At 38.8% G+C, this 26,458-nt stretch overlaps 1 protein-coding gene across 1 annotated transcript in view; it reads left to right on the top strand.

Annotated features, from left to right (window-relative positions):
- The first annotated feature begins 4,821 nt into the window (after positions 1–4,821).
- Positions 4,822–26,458, top strand: part of TOPAZ1 (testis and ovary specific TOPAZ 1) — a 61,704-nt gene continuing 40,067 nt past the window's right edge. Inside the window, exons 1-4 of the mRNA XM_043442928.1 lie at positions 4,822–5,099; positions 6,045–8,478; positions 19,068–19,129; positions 19,838–19,965. Of these exons, the coding sequence (XP_043298863.1) occupies positions 4,895–5,099; positions 6,045–8,478; positions 19,068–19,129; positions 19,838–19,965 (2,829 nt within the window). The 5' untranslated portion in view covers positions 4,822–4,894. The remainder of the gene's footprint in view (positions 5,100–6,044; positions 8,479–19,067; positions 19,130–19,837; positions 19,966–26,458) is intronic.

The following is a 26,458-nucleotide window of genomic DNA, read 5'->3' as shown; positions in this document are numbered from 1 at the left end:
TCATTTCACAGATAAGGAAACTGGTGCACAAAGTGAACTTGGAATAAGCATGTAGCCTGAAATCCCTAAAATTACTTTTTCTAAATTCTGCTATTCTTCAACTTGGTTTTCCTTTTACTGGGGATATTTCCAAGCGGGGGGGGAAAAAAAAAAAGAAATTTCTAGGTCCTTTACACCTCCTTTACCTAAATTCTATTTTCTAGAAGCTCTTAGGATATTTCACTCATCCGAACTGCCACAGTACTCTAAACCAAACCTACTATTTTTTAATGCGTAATATACATTGTGTTCAAAATCATCAATCTCCTCTTTTAAAATACAAAGATTAAACAAACATGCAAACATTAAAAGAAGGTACCTGGAAAAGAATCTAAACAAGAGTGGATACATGCCAATGTATAGCTGATTCACTTTGTTGTACAGAAGAAACACAACATTCTAAATCAACTATACTCCAATAAAAATTAATTTTAAAAAAAGAAAGTACCTGCCCTGAGGGGAACATACAGTAAGTCCCCTATATATGAATGAGTTCCATTCTGAGAGCATATTCATAAGCCCAGTTTGTTTATAAGTCCAACAAAGTTAGCCTAGGTACCCAACTAACACAATCAGCTACATAGTATGTAGCTGATTAGTACATAGCTCTATATAGGTTTATAATACTTTTCACACAAATAATACATAAAGTACAAACACAAAAAATAGTGCTGTATGCAAAGTACACAAAAGCACAACTACCTGTAGAGGATGCACTCATGTGACAATGTACACCAGACATGTGAACTAACTTACGAAAATGGACAGGCAAACACACAGTCTTATCTTTGAAAGTTCACAACTTGAAGGTTTGTATGTAGGGTACTTACTGTACAAGCAAACAGTTGAAAATGATGTGTTGACAGGCAGGAACATCTCACTCCTCCAAGTATAAGAAGAAAGGTAGCTGGGAAGCATCCTTGAGGGGTGATCCTTACTGAATCTTGAAGGGAAATTTGTACTTCATCAAGCAGACAAGCAAAAGAATTTCCAGGACCAGTATATATTGAACCAGCACAGGTATTGAATAACTCTTCTCAGGAATTAATGAAGCTCAGGTTCTTTGTGTCTCAGCACAGAAGTAATTAACTGAGGGACAAAGTGGTAAGTAAAAAGTGGGTTTATTAGTATAGGATGCTTGTGAAGGATATAAGAGGGCAGGCAAGGTAGCTCTTCCCTGAGAACTAAGAGGGCTTCATTTTTGTAGTCAATGGAAAAGTGGGGAGGAGAAGACCACCTTCCTCCTCATTTTTGAGTAGAGTGTAGGCTTATATATCATTAGCTCCTCCTTCATGGCAGGTTATTGACCCCATATGGTTAAACCAGGAATGTCATAGTGCTATTCAAATCAGCAGAGAAGTGGTAACATACACTATGTTAAATCATCTCAGATTTCAGTTTGAGGATCTTCTACTTTGAAATGTCATCTTTGCCCTATATCCTGTCCTTGGCGTGCAGAGGTCCTTGTCCTAAGGACCATTTTCATGCTGACCTCAACCAGCATGAGGCATGCAGGTCTCATTTTTTCACCTAATGACCTGGAGCATATCTTGTGCTTTTACTGCATGGGTACATTGTTAAGCAGGCCTGTTTTGTTTCATGATGTTCTGATTCCTTTCTTGAGCAATCATTAATGTACAATGGTCTCCCAAAGTTAATTCTCTATACATAATCCCCTAGTGGGATTTCTAAAATCATCTGTGTAACTGCCCTACTCTATTTCTATCAGCATTCTGGATCATATGGAATCTAGGGAACTTCAGTAGTAGTCCAACGTGAGGTAAATGCAGGCAAGGGTATGTGTGGTGTTAACAAACAGCCACCCTCCACCACGCAAAAAAGATAAAATTCTTACCCAACTGAACTTGAGTCCTTTTGCCTGCAGCACAAGAAAGCCAATATACTATCATGAGTTGTGAAGGAAGGTACAGTAATTATCTGCAGGGCACCAAGCAAGGAGTATTGGCAGTTCATGTTCAAAAGACCCAAACTCTCTGAGTCCTGCTCAGTTTCAAAATTATGACTGTCATATAGATATAAAAATGAGCATGTTAAAGATTTTGTTTCTCATATCAGGCAGATTTTATAACCATCTGCTCAAAGGACAAGACCAAAGAATAGACACATTTATAGACCAGAAATATTGAAATAAATGGAGGCAAAACCATCTTCTTTCACAGGGAGTGCAACTGTTTCACAGGGAGTGCAAATGTTCACAGGGAGTGCAAATGATTGAACTTCAGTAGGAGAGAATTTGCATTTCCATAGACCATCATTTTGCACTGCTACCACTCATTTACAACTTACACAATTGTAAAATAGCTCCCATAGAATTAGAATCAGGTAATGCAGAAAGGTCAGTTTTCATCTCAATCCCAAAGAAAGGCAATCCCAAAGAATGCTCAGTTCAGTTCAGTTCAGTCGCTCAGTCGTGTCTGACTCTTTGCGACCCCATGAATCGCAGCACGCCAGGCCTCCCTGTCCATCACCAGCTCCCGGAGTTTACTCAAACCCATGTCCATCGAGTCAGTGATGCCATCCAACCATCTCATCCTCTGTCGTCCCCTTCTCCTCCTGCCCCCAATCCCTCCCAGCATCAGGGTTTTCTCCAATGAGTCAAAGAATGCTCAAACTACCATACAATTGCACTCATCTCACACGCTCGTAAAGTAATGCTCAAAATTCTCCAAGCCAGGCTTCAGCAATACGTGAACCATGAACTACCATATGTTCAAGCTGGTTTTAGAAAAGGCAGAGGAACCAGAGATCAAATTGCCAACATCCACTGGATCATCGAAAAAGCAAGAGTTCCAGAAAAACATCTATTTCTGCTTTATTGACTATACCAAAGCCTTTGACTGTGTGGATCACAATAAACTGTGAAGAGACGGGAATACCAGACCACCTCACCTGCCTCTTGAGAAACCTATATGCAGGTCAGGAAGCAACAGTTAGAACTGGACATGGAACAACAGACTGGTTCCAAATAGGAAAAGGAGTACGTCAAGCCTGTATATTGTCACCCTGCTTATTTAACTTATATGCAGAGTACATCATGAGAAACGCTAGGCTGTAAGAAGCACAAGCTGGAATCACGATTGCCGGGAGAAATATCAATAACCTCAGATATGCAGATGACACCACCCTTATGGCAGAAAGTGAAGAGGAAGTAAAAAGCCTCTTGATGAAAGTGAAAGAGGAGAGTGAACAAGTTGGCTTAAAGCTCAACATTCAGAAAACTAAGATCATGGCATCTGGTCCCATCACTTCATAGGAAATAAATGGGGAAACAGTGGAAACAGTGGTTGACTTTATTTTTGGGGGCTCCAATATCACTGCAGATGGTGACTGCAGCTATGAAATTAAAAGATGCTTACTCCTTGGAAGGAAAGTTATGACCAACCTAGACAGCAAATTAAAAAGCAGAGACATTACTTTGCCAACAAAAGTCCGTCTAGTCAAGGCTATGGTTTTTCCAGTGGTCATGCATGGATGTGAGAGTTGGACTGTGAAGAAAGCTGAGCGCTAAAGAATTGATGCTTTTGAACTGTGGTGTTTGAGAAGACTCTTGAGAGTCCCTTGGACTGCAAAGAGACCCAACCAGTCCATCCTAAAGGAGATCAGTCCTGGGTGTTCATTGGAAGGACTGATGTTGAAGCTGAAACTCCAATACTTTGACCACCTCATGCGAGGAGCTGACACATTGGAAAAGACCCTGATGCTGGGAGGGACTGCGGGCAGGAGGAGAAGGGGATGACAGAGGATGAGATGGCTGGATGGCATCACCAACTCGATGGACATGAGTTTGAGTAAACTCCGGGAGTTGGTGATGGACAAGGAGGCCTGGCGTGCTGCGATTCATGGGGTCGCAAAGAGTCGGACACGACTGAGCGACTGAACTGAACTTGATGCAGAAAGGTAACTCCTGTGCATAGATTTCCAATGAAGCACACCTTCTCCCCCACAGTGGCAGTTAGAGATAAAAATCAAATATTCAGGGGCCATACCTGAAACAGCAAATAACACACTTTCTGTTAGTTTCAGTCTCTGAGCAAAGGAGGTTCAAGAAAGGCCAAGGTGGGAAATGCCAAGATACCCTTTCACTGGAAGGGCATGGCCTGGCGGCAGGTGGAAGCCAACTGAAAAAGCACAAGGATGGAAGCACGAGTAACATCCGGTAGGCTGATGCAGTAGGTCAGTCAGAGTCTGCAAGCTGGAGCCAAGGTGAGTGGCTGACAAACACAGAAAGTCGAATCCAGCAGATGTCCTGAATGCGGATGTGAGGGATCAAGTCGAAAGGATATTTCTGACAGCTTCCAGGTTCCTTACTCAGACAGCTGGGTAGACAGTGGCGCATCCACCAGTACAAAAGGAGCAACTCTGTGAGGAAAAATAAGTTCAGTTTTGCATAACCGGAGGCTGAGGTGCCTACACAACGTCGGGAAGGCAGATGGAACGGGACCCCAAGAGGCCAGGGGTAGAGTTAGAAGCCACTCGGTCTTTCAAAGCAACCAGGCATGAGAGGAGGCAGGTTTGAGAGGGGTCCGAATGGTCCCAGGAAGAGTCCAGCCTAGTGGAAGGTTCGACCCGGCAGACGTGGAGGCTTCACGGTCACGCAGCGAACCAGAGGCGACATCCACAGAGCCTCGCGCTCCTTCCGCTCGTTGAGCCTCGTAGCATTTTCCACAGCTAGGCTGCACGGGCCCCACTTCCGCTTCCGGTCCGGGGTCTTGGCGGCGAGCGGCGTGGGGCGGGGCCTCAGGTACTTGGCGGAAGGAGCAACCTTCCCTCGGCTGGTGGGCTCTTGCGAGCCGGCGCGGCCTGCCTCAGCGGGGAGAGTGGCAGCCCCGGGCGGATGCGGCGGCTTCCACCCTCGGGCCCCACGACGGCCCCAGGGCGTGAAGGCGACGCTCGAGGCCTGAGGAAGAGAAGCCGGCGGGCAGGGCCAGGCGAGGCAGGAGGCTGCGGCCCTGAGGCGGCGGGGCGCGAGGAGAGCGGGCAAAAGAGGAGGATGGTGGCCCGGGCGTCTGGGAGAGAAGAGGTGGAAAGTGACAAGTCAGGTGAGACGTCCGGGACTGAGAAGGCCTTAGCGAGGCGGCGAGTGGAGGGGCTGGGGGGACATGGGGGCTTTTCAGACCCATCTGACAGGGCCAGCTTAGAAGCAGCGAAGGAGGCGGAGCTCCCATTGCAAGAGGGAGGACGCCGTAAGATAGCACTTAGGGGTCACTCCCTTTATAGCGTTTGCATCCATTCTCCTTCACCCGTGTTTTATCAGTAGCTTTTCACTTGAATCTGCATGGGCTTTACTGATGCGCTCAGTTGACCAGAAAGGGGGAAAACACAGGAATTCACTTAAAAGTTATTTGTCCCGTTAGGGTGCCTTGGTCAGAAGTACTATAAGAGGAGGACTTCCCTGGTAGCTCCCCTGGTAAAGAATGCTCCTGCAATACACGAGACCCCGGTTCCATTCCTGGGTGGGGAAGATCCCCTGGAGAAGGGATAGGCTACCCACTCCAGTATTGTTGGGTTTCCCTGGTGCCTCAGACAGTAAAGAATCCGCCTGCAATACAGGAGACCTGGGTTTGATCCCTGGATTGGGAGGATTCCCCTGGAGAAGGGCATGGCAACCCACTCCAATATTCTTGCCTGGAGAATCCCCATGGACAGAGGAGCCTGGCAGGCTACAGTCCATAGGGTCACAAAGAGTCAGATACAGCTGAGCAACTAAACACAGCCACAGCACTATAAAAGGGACTCCTACTAGTGAGCCACTTTGGCTGGTGCAGAATGATGACGCTAGAGGTTATTCAGCTGCCTTAGAATTCATACAGATTTGTATCTAGTTCCTTAATAGAAATAAGGTCTTTGATTTTAAAAACAAACCTATGTTTTTCTGCAGCTATTCAGGGAAATAAAAATGGATGACTTCACTTTTTTTTAAATTTGTATTGCTTTCCCTCCCTCAATATAAAATCTTCTCTGATATGTTTTGTTGTTTTGATCAGCCAAGGAAAAAAGAAAAGTTACTGAAGCCTCAAGTGATGATCCACAGCCAGGGATTGACCTGGTAAGAAAGGAATCATTAACCAGTTCGGAATCTTTCCCAACAGTGGAATGCAGTGAATTTCAAAGTATGACTTTCTTGCAGTCTTTGGGTAAGGAAAGGTTGATAGAAGGTATTAAAAGAAGAATTCGAATTAAAAAATTTAAAAGCTTAGAAAACCCACCTCTCAAAATGACTGAAAATAAGGCTACACAAAATAGTAAGGTTGAATTCCAAGATGAACTGTACAAGAATACTCAGAAATATTCTTGTAACAGCTTGTCACCTGGAGTAGAAAATAATTCCATTTTAAAATTACATGATTGCAGTTGTCTCTCCCATTCCAAGGATTGTAATGATGAAAATAATCTTGCATATAAACCTGATGGAGGATGTTTGCATGTACCAGAAAATTCCTCAAAGAAAGAAAACCCTAGGAGTCTTATAGATAAGACTAATCCAAGCAATATTCCTCAGCTTTTACAAACTGAAGAAAACTTAATGCAAGTAAGTCAGTTATTGCTTGAAGAAAATGATTCATACCTAAGTAAAAATAATGGCATGTTTTCCTGCCTTCAAAGTGAAAAAAATAAACATTCAGTAGAGGAGAGCAGTATTGGGAGAAAATCCAGAAAAAAGATGAAGGTGTCTGAAAAAGGAAATGGAATGGTTATTGAGATGAAGTTTTCTAATATGTGTGACAAATCTGAGTTGATGTTACAAGGAAACCAAACAGGTGCTGAAGGTAAAGAAACAGAGACTTTAGAAGCTAAAAAAAGTTCTTTGAAAGTTTTGAGAAAAGTAAATAATAATACGCCGTCACCGATGGATCCCTTATTAAGTCTTCCAGAAACGGGGAAAAAAACAAGTCCTGAACATTATGTAAATGCTGTGTTTCAGAAAGCCCTTGAGCAACTTTCAGAAGAAGAAACAAAGAATGTTTCACAGCCTTTAGGATGTACCAGCATGGATCCACCAGGAGATTATTTTAAGTCAATGAAAAACTCATTAGTGAAGTCACTTAGTGATTGCTTTCCTGTTGAAAAGAGGTCTTCTAGGGAAGGCTTGAAGAATGAAGCTGAAGAATCTAAATATAGCTGTCACAGAACAATACCAATGACTGGCAAGAGAACTTGGCCTTGTTATTCATGTGCTAGAATATCTGCCCAGTGTTGGAAAAAAGCTTCCTTGCCACAAAGTTCTAGGCAAGATGATTTTCTTAAACATCAAACAAATCAAACTCACTTAACTGACTCCAAATTAATGCTACAAAGTTCTGTAACAGAAACAAACAGTGCATCTTCAAGTATAGAAAAATTGGATTCTAATTTAAATTGTTTACCTTCAGTCTCTACAGTGGAACCTACCTCCGTGGTTATAAAGGAACCTATAGTCAATGGTGATGAAAAAATGAAGTCAGAGAAACTAAGCAGAAGTGCATCAGAGGTAGTTTCTAATACTACTGAAGATACTCCATTGACTAATGTGACTCACAACTTAACAGCAAGTAAAAAAAAAGATAGAGGGAATTTAACAAAACTGAATTTGACGGTGGCTTCCCAGGATGGCCAGGAAGCAAGTAACTCTACAGGCAAAACTATTCATCAAAAACCATGCATTACTAAGCAAGCACTGGTTGTTCCAGACCTAGTTAAGATACTGAACACAGGACGGCTGACTAATTTTAAAATTCCTTTACTTAAGAACAAAACAGAGAAAAGAAAAGAAATTAATGCCAAGTCATCAGAGAGAGAAGTATATAGTCCCCTAGAACTTCTTGACAATTTATCTGGAGCAGAGGTAAGGCAGAGTAGGACTAAAGAAAATGCTGTCACAGTAACTTCAGGACCTCAATCTCTGAGTATACAACATAGTGTAATTCCAGTGCAAGCTAGTTCTGACTCATTCTGCAGTAAGAATTCCTGTATTATTGCTCCGAGCTTTTTAAAGCAAGGTAATAATAATAAACCATCTAACCACATCTCTGCATCAGGCCATATCATTTCTAATAAGGCAGCTGCTTCTCTCACAGTTGAAAATAATACATTTTCTTGTGATCTTGGATGTATAGAGAAAAATCCCACCTTCTATTCCAATGAGCAAGAACCATTCAAAGCAGGTTCCTCTGAAGTTAGTGGTAGAAAAATGACTAAGAACATTTCAGAAATCAAAGTGGGGTTTCCAGATATTCTGAAAGCATATGAAGATGATGTCCTCTTAATTGATGTAATTCAAGATGACCCAGACCTTTTTGGAGTCTCCAGTGAAGGGGAACTCTCATTTCCTTCAGAGGTTCCCATGATAAGCCAGGAGCCCAATGTTGCTGAAGAGCATCAATCGACAGACTCCAAGCACATGGAACTTCCAGAAAAAAGAGAAACAAGCGATGACTTGAGGTATGAATGTTCAAGTATGCCTTTTGGTACAGATTATTGTTGCAGGTTTCAAAAGCACTTTCTGGTCTTAGGTGTCACTATTCAGTGATCATATTGACGCTCCATTATTTTTTCAACCCAGTTATTTATTAAATGTAATATAGTGTATTATTGCTGAGACCTGGAAGTGTCATTATCCTGAAACTTAGAATTGAAATAAAATGATTATTATATTTGTAATTATAATGGAGCAGATCAGCTGTTTGGAATTTTAAATGGTGGTTTATAAAGTGGCTTTTTAAATTACTGAGATTGCTTCTTTCAAAAGTCACTTAAATTGATCTCCATGTTTTTTAATCATTGTAAATATACAGATATACTTTCATTTCAATCAAGTTACTTATTAAGAAAAGTGCTGTATATATATTTTAACCCATTTTCTGTGGCTTAATTTATTTTTCAGTTGTCAGAGAAGCCTTGGAAAAGTTTATTTGAATTAAAACTTAAAAGTAAATCAAAAGTTAAACTAAATTTCAGAGGGAAAAAGCTTACAATTTTTTTTCATGGTTTTATTTTTAGGGAGATGGTTTTAAATGATAGCTTAGTCCCCAAAGAGGGTGAGTTTGCTTGAACCAATTTTAAACAGAGCCAAGTAATAACATTCATGTTCAGGAACTTGCTATATCTGATGGGCCCAAATTTTATTTAATATTATGTTATATTTTGCTAAGTTTCATAACTTTGAAACTCTAATTTGTTTTTGTATGTTACAATACTTGAATATTGGAATGTTTTGTGAACAGAGTCAAAATAAGAAAACACATTCCACTAAGATTCAATGGTACATGACTTAAATTTATCTGGTATTTATAAATTTAGTGATACTACATTCTTCTTGATGTTCTTAGTGTTATAAGAACTTGTAACCTATCACCCAACAGAGTACTTTCTATATCCCAAAGGAAGAACCAAGAGCTCTCTTATCTATAGATAATAATAATTATCTATTATTTTTAAAGCCATGTAATGAGGATGGTAATCTGCCCATTTTGAAGTGGAAAAAATGAGGGTGACAAGTTGTCACTTGTCCAGATTGATACTACTAGTAACAGAATCTGAACTTGAACTATCTTACTTTAAAATTAATGGTCAAGGACTTAACCTCTGTAGCCTGACCTAGGTTTCTGAGTCTTCTTGCCCTAATAGCTCTGTGACCTTTTAGGCAAATTATTTTACTTTATCTGTTAGAAGGGGAGGTACTTGCCTCAGGGTTGTAAGAATTAAATCAGTGAATGGATGGAACAGGTATTGGTTTGACACTGTGTGAATAGTGAGAGCTCAATAAAGGGTAATTGTTAAAGGTGTTTTTAACTCTTCCTCTACCACGCTTCCTTTGAGGAATGCCAAGAGAAATCAGAGCAAATCTGGCATTCAAAAGCAAACATCTGTTAGTTAACAGGATGTTGACAATGAACTGCAATTGAAGGGGGAAAGAGAGAAGTGTTATGAAGTGGGCATAAAGTTTGTTTTTTATACTCTTTTTTTTTTCCTTTCTTAGAATAATGGCTGATTGCATTAAAATGACACATGTTCATTACAATAGAAGTGTAAAAGGGAGGTAATCCCACCACCCAAAATAACAAATTAATTACTCAAAATTTGTGTGCATCATTCCAGACTTCTGTCTAGGCATGTATGTGGATATAATTTCAGAAAAATTGGTTCATGCCACTTTTTAGTAAAAACATTTAATTTTACTTACACTTAACTTGGGGAAGGAGAGACTGAAGTGAAACTAAAGGAATTGCTGAATCAAAAACCTCTTTACCACAAGAAATTAGTTCCTAAAAGTCTCTCCCAAGCTAATAAGAAAGATTATTTTAAAGCTTGAGTTTTGTTATCATGACTTTTAAAAATTGTGTTCTAACTTCAGACAGTACCATTTGCTTTCCTGATAAAAGACGGACATATCGGTACATATTCGCTTTTTCTCCCAATCTTGCCTCTTACATTTTTCTTAAAATTTTTTGTTTTTTCTTGTTAAGGCTTGTGCCGTTTACATTCTCATCAACAATCTGAATTTCCAAAGACTCTTCATTCTATATTTAAGTTGATTCAGTCTTTACCATCAAATCTTTTTACTCTCCTTTAATCTTGACTATTTTGATTCATTTCTTAGTTGACTAGATTGCAGAGCAATTTTTTTTTCAATAGTTCTTGATTGCTGTGTTTCCTAAGACCTTGGGCACATAAGAATGCCTGTTGTCTGCAAACAAATTGGGTATAAAATTATTAGTTTATATTTTTTCTTCTCACAACTATATAGTTATTGGTCCCAGCTTTCTGGCTTTGAATGTTATAGTGGAAAAGTCTGAGGCCAAACTAATTCACCATTGCCGGTCTCTAAGCTGCCTTCTTTTTTCTTTTCACTTCTTGCTTTCTGTTTTAGGATTATGTACTGTATCAAATTATGTATCAGATTTTCCTGGCCAAGCTGAACCATTTTGGTTTGCAGTATCAAATTTACTTCAGATAGTTATTCTATTATTTTAACTTCATTTTCCTTCATGGCAGAAGCACCAATGATACTTGTATTAGCTCTTCTTTTTCTTTCATTTCTGCTTCTGAAGTTTGGGTTTTTAAATAAGCTTGAAAATTTCCTTAGTAGTTATTTTAGTATTTTCCTTTTCCTACATTGGAAATACCAGTTTTAGTTATCCACAGTGCTAGAATAAATCTTAACAGGAAAAAACGGAGGCCTGATCACCAGAGGGTCTGCTAATAGCTGTACAGAAAATTGTTAATGAATGGTTCTAGAACTAGATGAAGCTTAAAATGTAATTTCTAATGTCAGCTCTCTCCCTTTTACCAACTAGTTGCTAACTAATACATTGTTTTTTCATCACTCTGTTACACTAAGAGTTTGAAACCTGTTAGGATGAGTTTCTGTTTTGTCGTCGTTCAGTTTCCCAGTCCTGTCTGATTCTTTGTGACCCCATGTGTTAAAGCACGCCAGGCCTCATTGTCCCTCACCATCTCCTGAAGTTTGTCCAAGTTCATGTCCATTGCGTCAGTGATGCCATCCAGCCATCTTATCCTCTGTCTCCCCCCTCTCCTCCTGCCTTCAGTCTTTCCCAGCATCAGGGTCTTTTCTAATGAGTCAGCTCTTCACATCAGGTGGCCAGAGCATTGGAGGGAGCTTCAGCTTCAGCATCAGTCCTTCCAACAAGTATTCAGGGTTGATTTCCATTAAGATTGACTGGTTGGATCTCCTTGCTGTCCACAGGACTCTCAGGAGTCTTCTCCAGCACCATAGTTTGAAGGCATCAATTCTTCCGTGCTCTTTTTTATGGTCCAGATCTCACAACCATATATGACCACTGGGAGAACCATAGCTTTGACTATACAGACCTTTGTCGGCAGAGTAATGTCTCTGCTTTTCAGCACACTGTCTAGGTTTGTCATAGCTTTCCTGCCAAGAAGCAAGCGTCTTCGGATTTCATGGCTTCAGTCACCATCTGCAGTGATTTTAGAGCCCAAGAAGAGGAACTCTGTCACTACTTCCACTTTTTCCCCCTCTATTTGCCATGAAGTAATGAGGCACTGACTCAATGGACGTGTGTTTGAGTAAACTCTGGGAGCTGGTGATGGACAGGGAGGCCTGGGATGCTGCAGTCCACGGGGTCACAAAGAGTCAGACACGACTGAGCGACTGAACTGAACTGAATGGGGCCAGATGTCATGATCTTAGTCTTTTTAATATTTAAGTTTTAAGCAGCTCTTTCACTCTCCTCCTTCACCCTCATCAAAAGGCTCTTTTAATTCTTCTTCACTTTCTGCCATTAGAGTGGTGGGACAAACATCAACAACTTCAGATATGTGGATGATACCACTCTAATGGCAGAAAGCAAAGAGTTCCTGTTTTACAGAAATAGAAATTGAAAATGGCTAAGCCCGGAAATTTTCAGAAGCTCTACACTATCTCTTCTTGGTAAAATAGGTAGACAAACCTGAGTTAATTTAATGGTTGGGGGAAGTAGTCTCAGACCTTGTTAAGGAGAATTTGTAAGGTATTTCAGTTATGTTAGACGTATTCATTGTCGATCTCCACAGTGTTTGAAGTCCATATTAAATTTTAAAGCATTAGCATGTTAGAACTAATTCGTGAAGACTTGAACTGATGAACTTAGAAATGGATAATGAGTAAAATTGGTAAAACTTTTGAGTTAGTCTGTGACTATAGTTAGAGATCTGAAAATGTCTGTAATAGTCAATGCTATTAATCTGTATTAGGACACAGCATTATCTTCAGTCACAATTTAATTATATACTAAAATTTCAGTTGAGTGATATTATACAGGGGATCATTGAGATTTAAAAAAACTGCCAAATATTCAAGGGAATTACTATTAATATATAGCTGGGGCTTCCCTGGTGGCTCAGTAATGAAGAATCCGCCTGCCAATGCAGGAGACACAAGTTCCATCCCGGGGTCAGGAAGATCCACTGGAGAAGGAAATGGCAAGTCACTCCAGTATTCTTACCTGGGCAATCCCATGAAGAGAGGATCCTGGCGGGCTGCAGTCCATCAGATCACAAAAGGTCAGATGTGAATTAGTGACTACACAATAACTAAATAACTAGGGAATTGGGAACTAATGTGTTTGAAATGAAAATATGTAAACTGAGGTACAAGAACACTCAGTTCAGTTCAGTCGCTCAGTCATGTCCGACTCTTTGTGACCCCATGAGCTGCAGCGCACCAGGCCTCCCTGTCCAACACCAGCTCCCGGAGCCTACCCAAACTCATGTCCATTGAGTCGGTGATGCCATCCAGCTATCTCATCCTCTGTCATCCCCTTCTCCTCCTGCCCTCAATCTTTCCCAGCATCAGGGTCTTTTCAAATGAGTCAGCTCTTCGCATCAGGTGGCCAAAGTATTGAAGTTTCAGCTTCAACATCAGTCCTTCCAATGAATATTCAGGACTTATTTCCCTCAGAACTGACTGGTTGGATCTCCTTGCAGTCCAAGAGACTCTCAAGAGTCTTCTCCAACACCACAGTTCAAAAGCATCAATTCTTCGGCACTCAGCTTTCTTTATAGTCCAACTCTCATATCCATACATGACTACTGGAAAAACCATAGCTTTGACTAGGTGGACCTTTGTCGGCATAGTAATGTCTCTGCTTTTTAATATGCTGTCTAGGTTGGTCATAACTTACCTTCCAAGGAGTAAGCATCTTTTAATTAGTTTAGAAAAGAGTGTTGTATGTACTCTTATATGTTTGATGCTCAGTTGAACCCACATCTCTTACATCTCCTGCATTGGCAGGTGGATTCTTTACCACCTGGGAAGTCTAGATAAGAGGGTTGAGAAAAACCAAAATTTGTACTGCTCCTTAGTGACTGGATTGATTTAGATTAACAAAGGGAAAAAAGTTTGAGTCCCATGAGACCCATGCCTAGCATGAGTGTACCCTGGGTAAACTATATCATCTCAAGAAACCCACCCCAGTTACTTCCCCAGAATCTTAGAAAATTAGTTTTTTTCCCCCAAGAGATTTGCCTTCTGTCACCAGGTTTCCCATGCCAAATTCCCAAAAAAAAAAAACCAAAAGAAAAACCAGTTTCCAGCAAAAGTAAAGGTCATTCTCTTTCTTTCCCTCATGTATTGTATTTAGACTCCTTGACCTGTTTTTCAAGAAGTTCACCTTGGTCCATTCTCCCTTTTCACTGAGTGTCTAAGACGCTCTAATTCTAATACACAATTTTATACTTAATTGTAAGAACTGACATTTCATGTCTATTCTGTGCTAGCTACATTTATTATTTCAGCAAGTGGAACCATTCAGAGATTGAAACTGGCCCTATCTTTAAAACTGAGTCAAAGTCACTAACTTTCCAAAGAACACTCAGCTCAGTCAGTATCAGAGCTGAGATCTGGACCCAGGCCCACCTGCTCCAAAATCTGTCTCCCCTCCCCAAAACAGCATGCTGGAAGAGTGGCATTTTGGCTCTTTCTATGGCTTCAAATCCATTATTCTATAGACTGCCAGCAAACATTGTTTTCTTTTGGCCCCTTTCCTCTCTCATCTCATCTTCCTCTTTAAAGTATCAGGTATAAAGAAGCATCATTCTGATTTTTACTTTTTTGTCTATTGGACCATTGTTTGTTTTTGCTAAAATAAATAGTATTGTACTTGATGGAGTTATTATTTGTAATGTCAGGAAACCGAGCACTGTGCATCATGGCATCAGGCTTGGGAACCTTTGGCCCAGTGAATTGGATACTGTAATATTTCTCTGCTTTTGGCCACTACTATCTACAGAATAATTGCCCCAGTAAGTTTAGGGTAGTCTTTTCCACAATCAGTCTGTGAATATATAAATAAGTGAACATCGATTCTATTCAGCTAGTTAGCATCTCAAAAGGAAGCAATAACATTATGAATTTTTCTTGGGCAATAGTTTTCAAGTTTTTTTCTGTTAATAATTATTCTAGAGCTGTCATCTTCAAACCTTTTTGTCAGTTACCCATACTAAAGATACATTTTACATTACAATCTGGTACATACTTATGAATATGTAAGACACTAGATTTATAAAAATAATATTTTCCTTACTACAAGTGGTGTAGTATCATATTTTTATTTTACTCTGTTTTACTTAAAAATCCTGGTTGGAACCCATTAAATTTCATTACCCCCTTGAAAAATGCTCTGTTAGAGGATAAGCTTCATGTAATCTGTGTTGTTCTTCAGAAGCTTCCCTAAGTCTCCTCTCCTTTTTACTCAGATCTTCTCTTTTGCTTCCCTGTATTCTGTAGCCTCAACCAAGTCTGCTTCTCTCCTTTCCTCCTCCTGCCTTTCATTTTTCTCCCTTTCTGCTCCACTGACACAAAGTTGTAATATATTTATGGGAGTTACAGTTTTGTTTTTTCTACTCTAGGTAAATTTAAAAACTTTATGTCTCTTTGTGTCTCACAAATTCGAAACAAAATTACTTCTACCAAGACTGGCATGTGCAATTTTACCTTCCTTGTAAGTTAGTTATGCACAGTGAAAAGTTTCTCACCCTTATGAACTATACCAGCAGTGTTAAAAGTACTCTTGTAATACTTTGATATTAAAGCAGTACACTTGCTATACCTATTTACTTTTTTTTGGTTTGGATTTTTTTTAAGGAGTAATCTCTTATGTGTCTGGATCCGTACCTCTTTGTGAATATAACTTTCAGGATAATTTGAAACATCCCTCAATTCTCTTATTTATTGAGTCAGTTCATCTTTTTCATGCTATTACCTTAAATATCTCTCATGGTTTTTCCTTTCTCTCAATTCTCACTGCTATTATCTTATTCATATTTTTTCTATATTATTACAATGAGCTCCTAGTTAATCTTCCTGAGCTCTTGGTATATCCTCCTCTTCTGTAATTTTCGGGACTAGAAATTGGTCTCCCAGTGACTGCTGGCAATGCTGCAGTGGCTTTCAGCCACCTGGGGTCAGAGTCTGAATTGCTTGGCACAGCTTTTTATGGCCCTTTGGTGGATCTGCATGTGTTCTCCCTTTGGCAGCTATGGGGCTGAGGGGGAAAGTGCAAGGAGAGGCTAGTAAAAGATGAGCAGAGCAGGCAGCTCACTGTTGCCACAATGTCAGATATTTGAATTCTTTTACATGTGTTTCTTTATCTGCCAATTCCTTTCTTTTCATTCAGTTGTCCTTTAAATCACATCTGAGATGTTCTTCTAGGGATTTGTTCCAGTAGTTCTCTTGGCCTCAGGATATCTCACAATATCTCAGGATATTGTGTATGTGTGCCTCCTCCTGTATAGGAAGTTCCTAAAGAGGAATCTTCATTTGAGTCTCCCTCATGTCTGGCCAGGAAGATGTTAGGGGCTGAGTGTACAGAGAGCAACTAGATGCCCATGGACCTTATTCTCACAGAGTGTTTAGTCTATCAAGGGCTGCAAATGATTAAACAAACACAATAAAATATGATAGGAAAAATACAAGATGTTGAAGGCTTCCTGGTCCTCATGACATTTAAGATGAACACTAACGAATAAGTAGGAACTAGGCAATAGGTAAAGAAACGTGAGTAGAAAAGTGAGAGCAAAGGAAGCGTCTATATACAGGCCTGCAGGGAAGAGCATGTTACGACTGAGAGGCAGAGATAACACGCCACGGCTTAGTGTTCAGGTGGTGGGAAATGAGGCTACAGAATATGCAGAAAGCTCAGCTGTGTGGGGCTTTGTAAATAGGATGACAGTAGAATTGACCTTTTGAATTGCAAAAATTTTGAGAGGGACATGGGGAGGTATTAATAATTAATATACCAGGTTAAGAGGCATACACAAATCATCCTAGATAAACTAGAATCCATGGTGAGTTTGAACTTTATCCTAAGAACATATCAGGATTCACTGAAGGACTTTTTAAGTAGAAAATTTGATCAGATTTACAGTTTAAAAATCATGATAACTTTGCTGTGGAGAATAAATTGGCAAGGAGCTGTTGTAATAACTAGATCAAAGCACATGGTGACTTCAGCCAGAAGTGGGACTGGATTTCAGAGAGGTTTTAGGAAGTGCAGATCTATTCATCAAATGGTGGCAAGGTCCGAGGTAGGAGTTAAGGATGATAACCTGGTTTCTCTTGTTTCAAAGAAGGGCATTACAATTCCCTGATCAGAACAGTCAGGACTGTGGAACAATGCTGGTTATGAGCTCAAATTTAGACATGTTGAGTTGAAGAGACCTTTGAAATACTGAAATGGAGATACTCTAGTAGATAGACATGAGTCAAGATGGGGTGTGGGAGATTTGTCTATGTTTCTGTCTTGTTTGTAATTTTATTTTTCCTTTCTTTAAACTGTATACTTATAATTTTCAGCCTCATGAGTTTTCTACGTATAATCTGAAACTGTCCCCACAACACACACACACAGACACATACACACACACACACAAGGCAGAGAGAAACCAGAGAAAGAAGCAAATCACTCCAGATTGGTAGGTAACAGGTTTAATAAGCAAAGGAACTTACCTTCAAGGCTTGTCTTGGGCAGCTACATGATGCGCAGATCTCCACTCCAGTCCACCAGAACCTTTTTGCTTTGGACTGTGCTGGGGTTTGTTGCTGTGCAGGCTTTTCTCTAGTTGCAGTGAGCAAGGGCTACTCACTAGCCATGGTGCGTGGGCTTCTTGTAGCGGTGGCTTCTCTTGTTGCGGAGCACAGGCTCTAAAGCGCACTGGCTTCAGTCGTTGTGGCTCGTGGGCTCATTAGTTGCAGTTCTCAGGCTCTAGAGCGCAGACTCAATAGTTGTGGCGCATGGGCTTAATTGCTCCACGACATGTGGGATCTTCCTGGATTGGGTATCAAACCCCTGTCTCCTGCTTTGGCAGGAGGTTCTTTACCACTGAGCCACCAGGGAGGATGCTCCAGAATATTTTAAGATTACATAGAAACCTTAACTGAGTTCAGTCACATATAGCATCCAGATGGTCTCAGCACCAGCTCCCATCTCAAGACAGTGTCCTTGGGTGCCTTCCAGTGTGGGGAAGGCAAGCAGAACACACATTCCAAGGACACATGAAGGAATGAGGAGTCCCAGATTGCCTGGGTTCGGCTCACAGGTCAGCCAGCAGTTAGCTCTTCTTAGTTAACCTCCTCTAACAACTTCTAACTGTTTCTGGTATTTACGTTGGGGGAAAGTTACTTCATGTTTTTCAATGCCTTCAAAGAATCGCGTATATAAAATGTTGTATTTTCTTCTTTCTTGGCGAGGAAGTATCCCTGAACCAATGGGCAGTCATAGAACTGTAGGATAAGTTTAATAAAACTCATTTATTAAAAGAATAAATAGTGAGGTCATGGGTGTTTATTATATTGTATTTGGTGTACTTTTATTTATTTTTTGTCTTAAGTTTTTAAAAGTGGAATAATATTAAGCCATTTTTTTTAGTGGCTCCTGTAGATGTAGTTTTCATTTGCTGAGCCTGTGCCATTGGCTTTAAGAACATTTTATCTCATTTAATCCTCACAGTAACCTCATGGGTGGGTGGTATTCTCATTTTACAGATGTGGTTAGACTCAAAGTAGTTTAATAATTTAATTTTACCACAATCGACATAGTAAGTGGCAGAACAATATTTGAACCCAGGTTACCTTAACTCTCATCTCCATAGCTGTTACTATTAGTCCATAGGTTGTCTTCAGAGACTACCAAAAAAAAGACTCAAACTGGTCTCAAACTCATCCTTTTACATTGACAGTAAGACATATATATGCATGCTTGAGAGTAGGAGTTAGTCATTATCTTGCATTGGTGTAATACTTAAAAAAATGTTTCAAATGCTTGGTGTATGTTCTCAGTTCTCTCTGAGTAACAAAGTTTGAATGGCAGCACTTCCTAACTATTGTGGCGAATGTGATTAAAAAATCAAATTCAGAATTGACTTAGGTGTGTGTCCCGGTATAGTGCTCTGACTTTGGAGGACTTGAGCTGATGTTCACCAGCTGCTAAAGCTAATGTTATTTAATGTTTAGAGAAGTGGATAGTTCTGCAAGAATATGTGATAATGTTTAAGGTCTGTTTGCTTTGTAATAGAGAACTGCCTGTACCAGATCCTGGATCAATGAAGTCAGAGATCTGTGCTTCCTTGTCAGCAGGTAAAACTTGACATTTTCATAATGTATACCATTGAAGTGTTTTTGTATCTCTGTTTAGGCACAGTCAGAATGAATTCATTTAAAAAGGAAGCTTTTCATTTCAGAGTTTGTCAACCCTGTTGTACGCACTTTGTCAGTTTTTCTCAGTTTTAACTGCCTTGTTGGCAGATCAGATTTTGAGAAATTTTCCATTTGATTTTTTAATAAATAACTTTGTTAGGCTTTATCTACAAAACAAAAGATAATTGACCTCAGCAATTTTTGTAGTCTTATTTTGAAACTGAAATATGTATTTAAGCTTAACCATATTTTAAATGAGTCCTTTTAATATTTTTTATAATTAGCAGTTAATCAGAAGTTTAAATAACCAAATCTTTGCAGGAAATAATTTAATTGGAAAGTTAATTTCAGAAACTTTCAAGTTTTAAAAATACATTGAAAATAACTGGACAAGATCAAGAAAGATTCTTAAATTTATCTTTATGTCTTAATTTTGTGTTACTGCCATATCTTTTTATACCATGTAATGGAGTTATTTTGATAGAGAGGGAGGAATAAATGTATAATTTGCTGAAAATGCTGCTTCATATTTGTCACATTGGACTTTAAAAGAGTCTCTGAATTCTAACTCACTTTTAGAACAATCTCTAAATGACTTGGTTATTTTGCCATTTAAAGTTTCTACAGTTGAATATTATTTCTTTTCAGCAAGTGAGATAAAACATGATTCCAAAGATGCAAACATTTCCTTAGGAGAAGTTACTCATGAAACTTCTTCAAATGAAAAACCGGGAGACCTAAGTGAACAGACAAAAAGTTCAGACTTGGACGAAAAGGTACTAGAGAATCTTTTGCGTTTCCGTATTTCTTGGTCCAGATGGTGGTAAATATAGAAGTTCATCTTAGCTGTGCACTCACGCAACAAGGATAATGCCTTTTTGTTGAATAAAAGTCACATCATTCTGGCCATGGAATATATAGTTTGGTACTTGGCATAAGCACAGTATTAACAGAGTCTCACTTGTCTGAGAAAATGGGGTGTACTGTTTAATTACATATTTAGCTTTTAAGGTTCTTCTCAAACTTATATGAATCTTTCAAAATTGTTACATATCTTCCTGCCTCATTAAACACAAAGTACTGAATATCATTTGATATTCTTTGAAATTTTATTTTATTTTTTTCCCATTTATTTTTATTAGTTGGAGGCTAATTACTTTACAGTATTGTAGTGGTTTTTGCCATACATTGACATGAATCAGTCATGGATTTACATGTGTTCCCCTTTCCGATCCCCCCTCCCGCCTCCCTCCCCATCCCATCCCTCTGGGTCTTCCCAGTGCACCAGCCCTGAGCACTTGTCTCATACATCCAACCTGGGCTGGTGATCTGTTTCACCCTTGATAGTATACTTGTTTCAATGCTATTCTCTCAGAACATCCCACCCTCACCTTCTTCTTTGAAATTTTAGAATATCACAGTGCCTGAGTGCTATGAATGCAAGCATCAGTTATTAAACCACAGACGCAGAAGCCCTAGGAATTGAATATAAACCTAATTTGATGTTGAAACACACCACTGGTGCATGATATGGGGAAAACAGGGTATGCGTTATCTGCCAGATAAAGTGTATGATTGTCTTAACCTGTTGAATAATTTAATTGACACCTCAACAACTATTTCATGGTTTCTTCTTTCTCCTTATTCCTCCTGATTTGTCCTCAACAGCTAGCAACTTTGTTTCCTGCTTCACTAACAAAATTAAAATAATTGGAAAGAAACTTAAGTTCCCACCAATACATTAGCCCACCTACCTGCATCTGTTCCCAAAACTACAGTTTTTCCTGTTACAGTGGATGAACAGGCCAAGGCTATTCCTTCCACCTGTGTGCTAAAATCCACCTCTTCTCTGTCAAAATACGACTGTAGCAATTCTCCTTTCATTACTGGATCAATTCTGTTCTACATAAGCATTCTTTTCTCCCATCTTCAAACAAAACCACAAAAAAAACCACTTTCATGGTTCCATTTTCCTTTTCAGCAGTCATCCTGTTTCTCCAAAGGCTTGTCTAGACCCACCATCTCCAGTCTTTTTCCTCCAGCTCCAAAGATACTCGCCTTCACCTCCACCAAAACTACCCTTCTTAACACTCCCCAGCCACTCCTCATTGCTGAATCTAACGGACATAGTTCAGTCTTAATCTTACTGAAACTGTCACTAGTATTTAGCAGTTAATTACACTTTTGTTGAAACCTTTTTTTCACATGACTTTCAGGATAAATATAACCTGCCTGGTGTCATTTCTGTCTGCAACTTCCCAGTTGGTTTTGCTGGTTTCTCCTGATCTCCCTGACCTCTGTGTGTTGGAGCAACCCAGCACCTAGACCAGGAATCTGTTCTTTTTTCTGTCTAAATTTGCTCCTTAGATGATCTCATGCAACCTCATTGCCCTGAATGCCACCTGTGTGCTAAGACTCTCAAATTCGCATCTCCAGCTTGAACTTCTCTGAGCTGCAGAGCTTTGTATCTGGTTGCCTGCTTGGCTTTTCCTCTGGGATGTCCAATTGGGCTTCTCAAACTTAACATGTTCCAAACTGAACTCCTGTTATATGTCCCCTCCCCTGCCACACACCAGCCTTTCCTGTCATTTTTCCCCTTTTCTATTAATGGCATTCCCATCCTTGATAAATCACTTAGGCTCGAAACCTTGGATTTCCTTCCTTCCTTTTTCTCTCACTCCATATGCAGACTGTAAGGAAATCCTGCTGGCCTCAGTTTCAGATGATGTCTGGAAATTGTCCTCTTCTCTTCACTCCCACCCACACCACATCACACCCGGGCCCAGCCATGTATCATCTCCTGCCTGAATTACTGTAGGGACTTCTTAACATTTCTCCAGCTTCTAATATTGTTATCTTATAGTTTATTGTCAACACAGCATAGGTTAGATCATGTTATTCTTCCACTTCAAATTATCCAGTGGCTTTTAATATTCAGACTGGAAGCCACAGTCCTTGCTATGACCTACTTGACTGTGTATCTGTCCCCCCTCCTCCTAGCCAACCTTGGTACCTCTCTGATCTGACTACTCTCCTTATTCCTGACCACTTTAGCCTCCTGCTGTTCTTGAAACAAACCAGGCTTTCTCCCACTTTAGAGCCTTTGATTTTGGCATTTTATCTCCTAAAAAAAATAAAAACTATATAACTGACTTTCTTATTTCCTTCACATCTTTACTCAGATTTCATGTTCTCAGAGAGACCTCCCCTGGCCGTCCCATCCAAAAATCCAATATTCTCCTTGCTGTCAACATTTCATATCCCCCTTTCTTGTACTTTACATTTACTTATTTATGTTTATCTCTGTCTCCTCCTGCTAGAATGAAACTCCATGAAGGCAAAGATTTTTGTCCATTTTGCTCACAAATGAATCTTTCATACCTAGAGCAGTGGCTGATAGAGAATAATAATACAAATGATTGTAGGTTTTTGTTTTTTGTATGTGTTTTTGTTTGTTTTAGCCATCTTGCATGGCAGGTCATGGGCCAAGCCTTTAACAGATAACATATGGACAACCCAGATTTACTTTACCTTACCGTACCTGAAATGTGTACTGTTATATCCCTTCACAGATGAAAACACTGAGACTTATTATCTTATCCAGGGTCACACAGTAGAGTCCTTTATAGCAGGGGTCAGCAGTGACTCTATAGCAGGGGTCAGCAAACCTTTACTTTAAAAGACTAGATAGTAACACTTCTCTGTCTTTGTGATCCCTGTGGATGCTGTCACAGCTTCTTAACTCTGTCACTATAACAAGCAAGAAACCATAGACAGTATGAAAACAAATGTCAATTGCTGCATTCAAATAAACCTTTATTTACAAAAACAGGCAGCCTGCAGGCCATTGCTTGCCAACCTTTGCTCTAAAACATTAAAAAATAAACAGTTTGTATCCTGTTCTACTTAAAGCAGAGAGAAGACTTAATGCATTCTCTTCTGCAAGGATAGATTTTAAGAGATGTTTGCCAGAAATCACTGAGTTCTTAACGCTAAATGTTTTAAGGATGTAGACTGTTTTCAATATTAACTCTTTTAAAAATAATCCACAAAATAATTTAGCTGCTTCCTAAAGTGATGCTATTTTTTGGATTTGTTTAAGAGAAGAGAAATGATGCTTTTATCCTTGTAATACCATGGTAAGCTTCAAAGTATCAACTCTTATACATGACCCTGTTAATAATATTTGTCTTTAAGATATCTGGCCCCCAGATTTGGGAATTAACAAACTTTAACTATTTCTCACCTTACATTTTCGGAATTTTAGAGGGTAAATAAGTTGATTTATAGGACATAGGTCTGGACTGCCATTTTTTATGCTTTTATGTATGGTTTTCTGTGAATTTTTAGAAATGCTTCCTTATTGATCTTCTATATGTGTATATATTTCTGTCTTTTCCACCCATAGACCTTGTTTTTTCTTACTTTTACGTATCAGTTATACTCAGAATCCATATACAACAATTTTTAGGTTTACCATGGTGGTAATTGCTTAGTGATTCTAGGTTTGAGCCCCAGATAGTCAAAATGCTAGTGTCCTTAATTTTTATTTGGAAACAATTGTAAATTCACAAGTTGCAAAAGTAGTTTTCCCCCATGATTTCATCTCAACGCCCAGTATCAGAAGCAGAAATTTGGTATTAGTATAATGAGGGTATACAGTTCTGTGTATTTTATCAGGTGCTCAGATTTTTGTAGCCTCTAGTGCAATTAAGATGATAATTATATCATTACAAAGACCCTCCTTATACTACTTCCTTGTCATACCTCCCTCCCTACCCCTAACATCTGTAACCTTAGCAACCATTAATATGTTTTCCATCTCTATAATTTGGTATTTTGAAAGAAGCGCCCAGGTTTGCAGTTGCTGGGCTATCTGGTAATGGCATGCTTAGGTTTCCTCAGTAACTTGGGTGGACTCATCCTCCAGGTTATTCTCCAGTGGTAGTAGGCAGTTGAAATGTTTGTTCAAAAAAAAAAAAAGAAATGAAATGTTTGTTCAGTTCTTTTAGTGTCACCTGGGTTGTTTGGAGTCTGCCTTACAAAGGTATAGCTCAAGGGTCAGCTGGAGATTTGGACCAAATTTAAAGCACATTTAGGGACTTCCTCTCTTAGGCGCTCTCCTTTCCAGGGTCCCCAACCTCACATCCCAATTTCTGACTTTGCCCTCAACTCTGTCCTCTGGTTCTTTGTTTCATTCAGTAGGGCAAATTTTTAGCTTTCCCAAGTGGTTACAACCGACTGAGTTCTCCCTTTAAGAATAAATTCATAAAAACAAGACTGTTACCCAGTGTCATAGAAACAGGACTGTTACCCGGTGTCATTCCCTCTCCCTCCAGACTGTGCCTGCTTTTCCTATCTCTCCTGTGCCTTCAGGCAGTTTGTTTGTTTGGTTTTGTATTTTGTCTAGGGTTCATAGTTGTTACTTAAAGAAGGATTAGCCCAATAAGAGATACTTACTTGCCATTTCTTAAACTGGACCTATTGTGTATTCTTTTTATTTTTTGTTTGAAACTTTAAACTTTTTATTTTATTTTGGGGTATACCCCATTAACAATGTTGTGGTAGTTTCAGGTGAATAGCTAAGGGACTCAGCCATACATATACATATATCCATTCTCCCCCAATCCCATCCAGGCTGCATCCAGTTCTTTTTAATATCTTGTCTAGGGTTTATAGTTGTTACCTGAAGAAGGATTAGCCCAGTAAGAGATACTTGCCATTTCTCGAACTGGACATATTGTGTATTCTTTTTAATTTTATACAAATGATAACATACCATTCTTTATCTTCTTTAAACTTACTATATAATAGGGAGTGTTTCCTTTCCATATATGTAAGGATGCTTTCTTTTACAATTATATAATTATCCACTATATGGATGTACTCTGTTCAACAAGTTCCACTATTGATGGGCACTTGGTTTGTTCCCATTTTTTTGCTATTTTAACATTGTTGCATTATGCATCCTTGAGCATAAGGCATTTTGCATATGTGCAAGCATTTTTGGATTGATTCTTAGAAGTAGAATTTTCAGATTGCCCTACATAAAGATTGCTTTGATTTATGCTTCCATCAACATTGTATGGGAATGACAGTTTTCTCCCCCATACACTCACCAACTCAGTATTAAAATTTTTTTTATTTTTGTCCATCTGTGTATTTTTACAAATGACTTTTCTTTTGCTTTCCTCTTATGAGTCTAGTTAAGCATCTTTTAGTATGTGTAAAAGCCATTTACATTTTCTTCTGTGAACTTCTTTTTTATGTCCTTTGCCCATTTTTCTTTTGGGATTTTGATCTTTTTTTATTTGTAAGAACTTTTCATATATTAAACATATTGGTTCTCTGTCATATGTTGCCCTACTTTTCCTATTTTTCATTTGTATTCGACTTAGTGTAGGAACTTTTTACCTTGAAGGAGCTTTTTATTTTTATTTAGTCCAATGTATCAGTTTTATTTTATGATATTTGAGTTATGAGTTGTATTTAGAGAAAGACTTCCCCATTTTGGGGTTAAAATTTTTCACCTGTATCTTTTTCTAGTATTTTTTGGTGTTACTTATTATATTTAAATTTATCAATATAAATCTAAATTTTATCTTGGAAGAAAGAATGTAGAAACAATGTAACCTTTCTATTCTTATTTTGACAGTTGATTTTTGTCATCTTAGCATATGAAAATACTTTGAATGTTTGTATTCAGACCTATTGATCCATAATTCATGGTTTCTGCCTTTGGTGTTATCTTAGGCTTTCTCTACCCTCCAAATTACATAACTACTCATATTTTATTTTTGATACCTTCAGTATTTTCTATATTTAAATATTTATTGAGTGTATTTTGGAATATGGTGAATTGGAGTCAAGCTTATTTTCCATCCAGCTAACTACCTGTTGTTGTTCCATTACTATTTATTGAATCATTTCCTCACAAATTTCAAGTGCCATCTTTAATATTTTCAGTTTTTATGTATAGAATGATTCCTTCTCTTTTAATTAATGAAAATTAATTGCTCAGGTCCTGTACCAATTCCATACTGTCAATTACTTGAAAAATAAAAACAGTAAGGAAGGCTTGCTTTACAAGATACCAAAATGTTTTATAAATCTAAAATATTTTTGGCTGTTCTTATCTTCTTTTTTTCTAAGAAAGAAATATATATTCTTTTCTTTTAAACTCCTGTTATAATTTTTTAAATGTATAAATTAATTTGGAGGGAATTAGCATTTTTATGTTTAACATTCTCATCCAGGAACATGTTATAT

Source organism: Cervus canadensis, chromosome 22 (genome assembly GCF_019320065.1).
Source record: "Cervus canadensis isolate Bull #8, Minnesota chromosome 22, ASM1932006v1, whole genome shotgun sequence".
NCBI classification, from domain to species: Eukaryota; Metazoa; Chordata; class Mammalia; order Artiodactyla; family Cervidae; genus Cervus; species Cervus canadensis.
The sequence above is the reverse complement of the archived record's forward strand: the minus strand, read 5'-3'. Positions and strand labels throughout refer to the sequence as shown.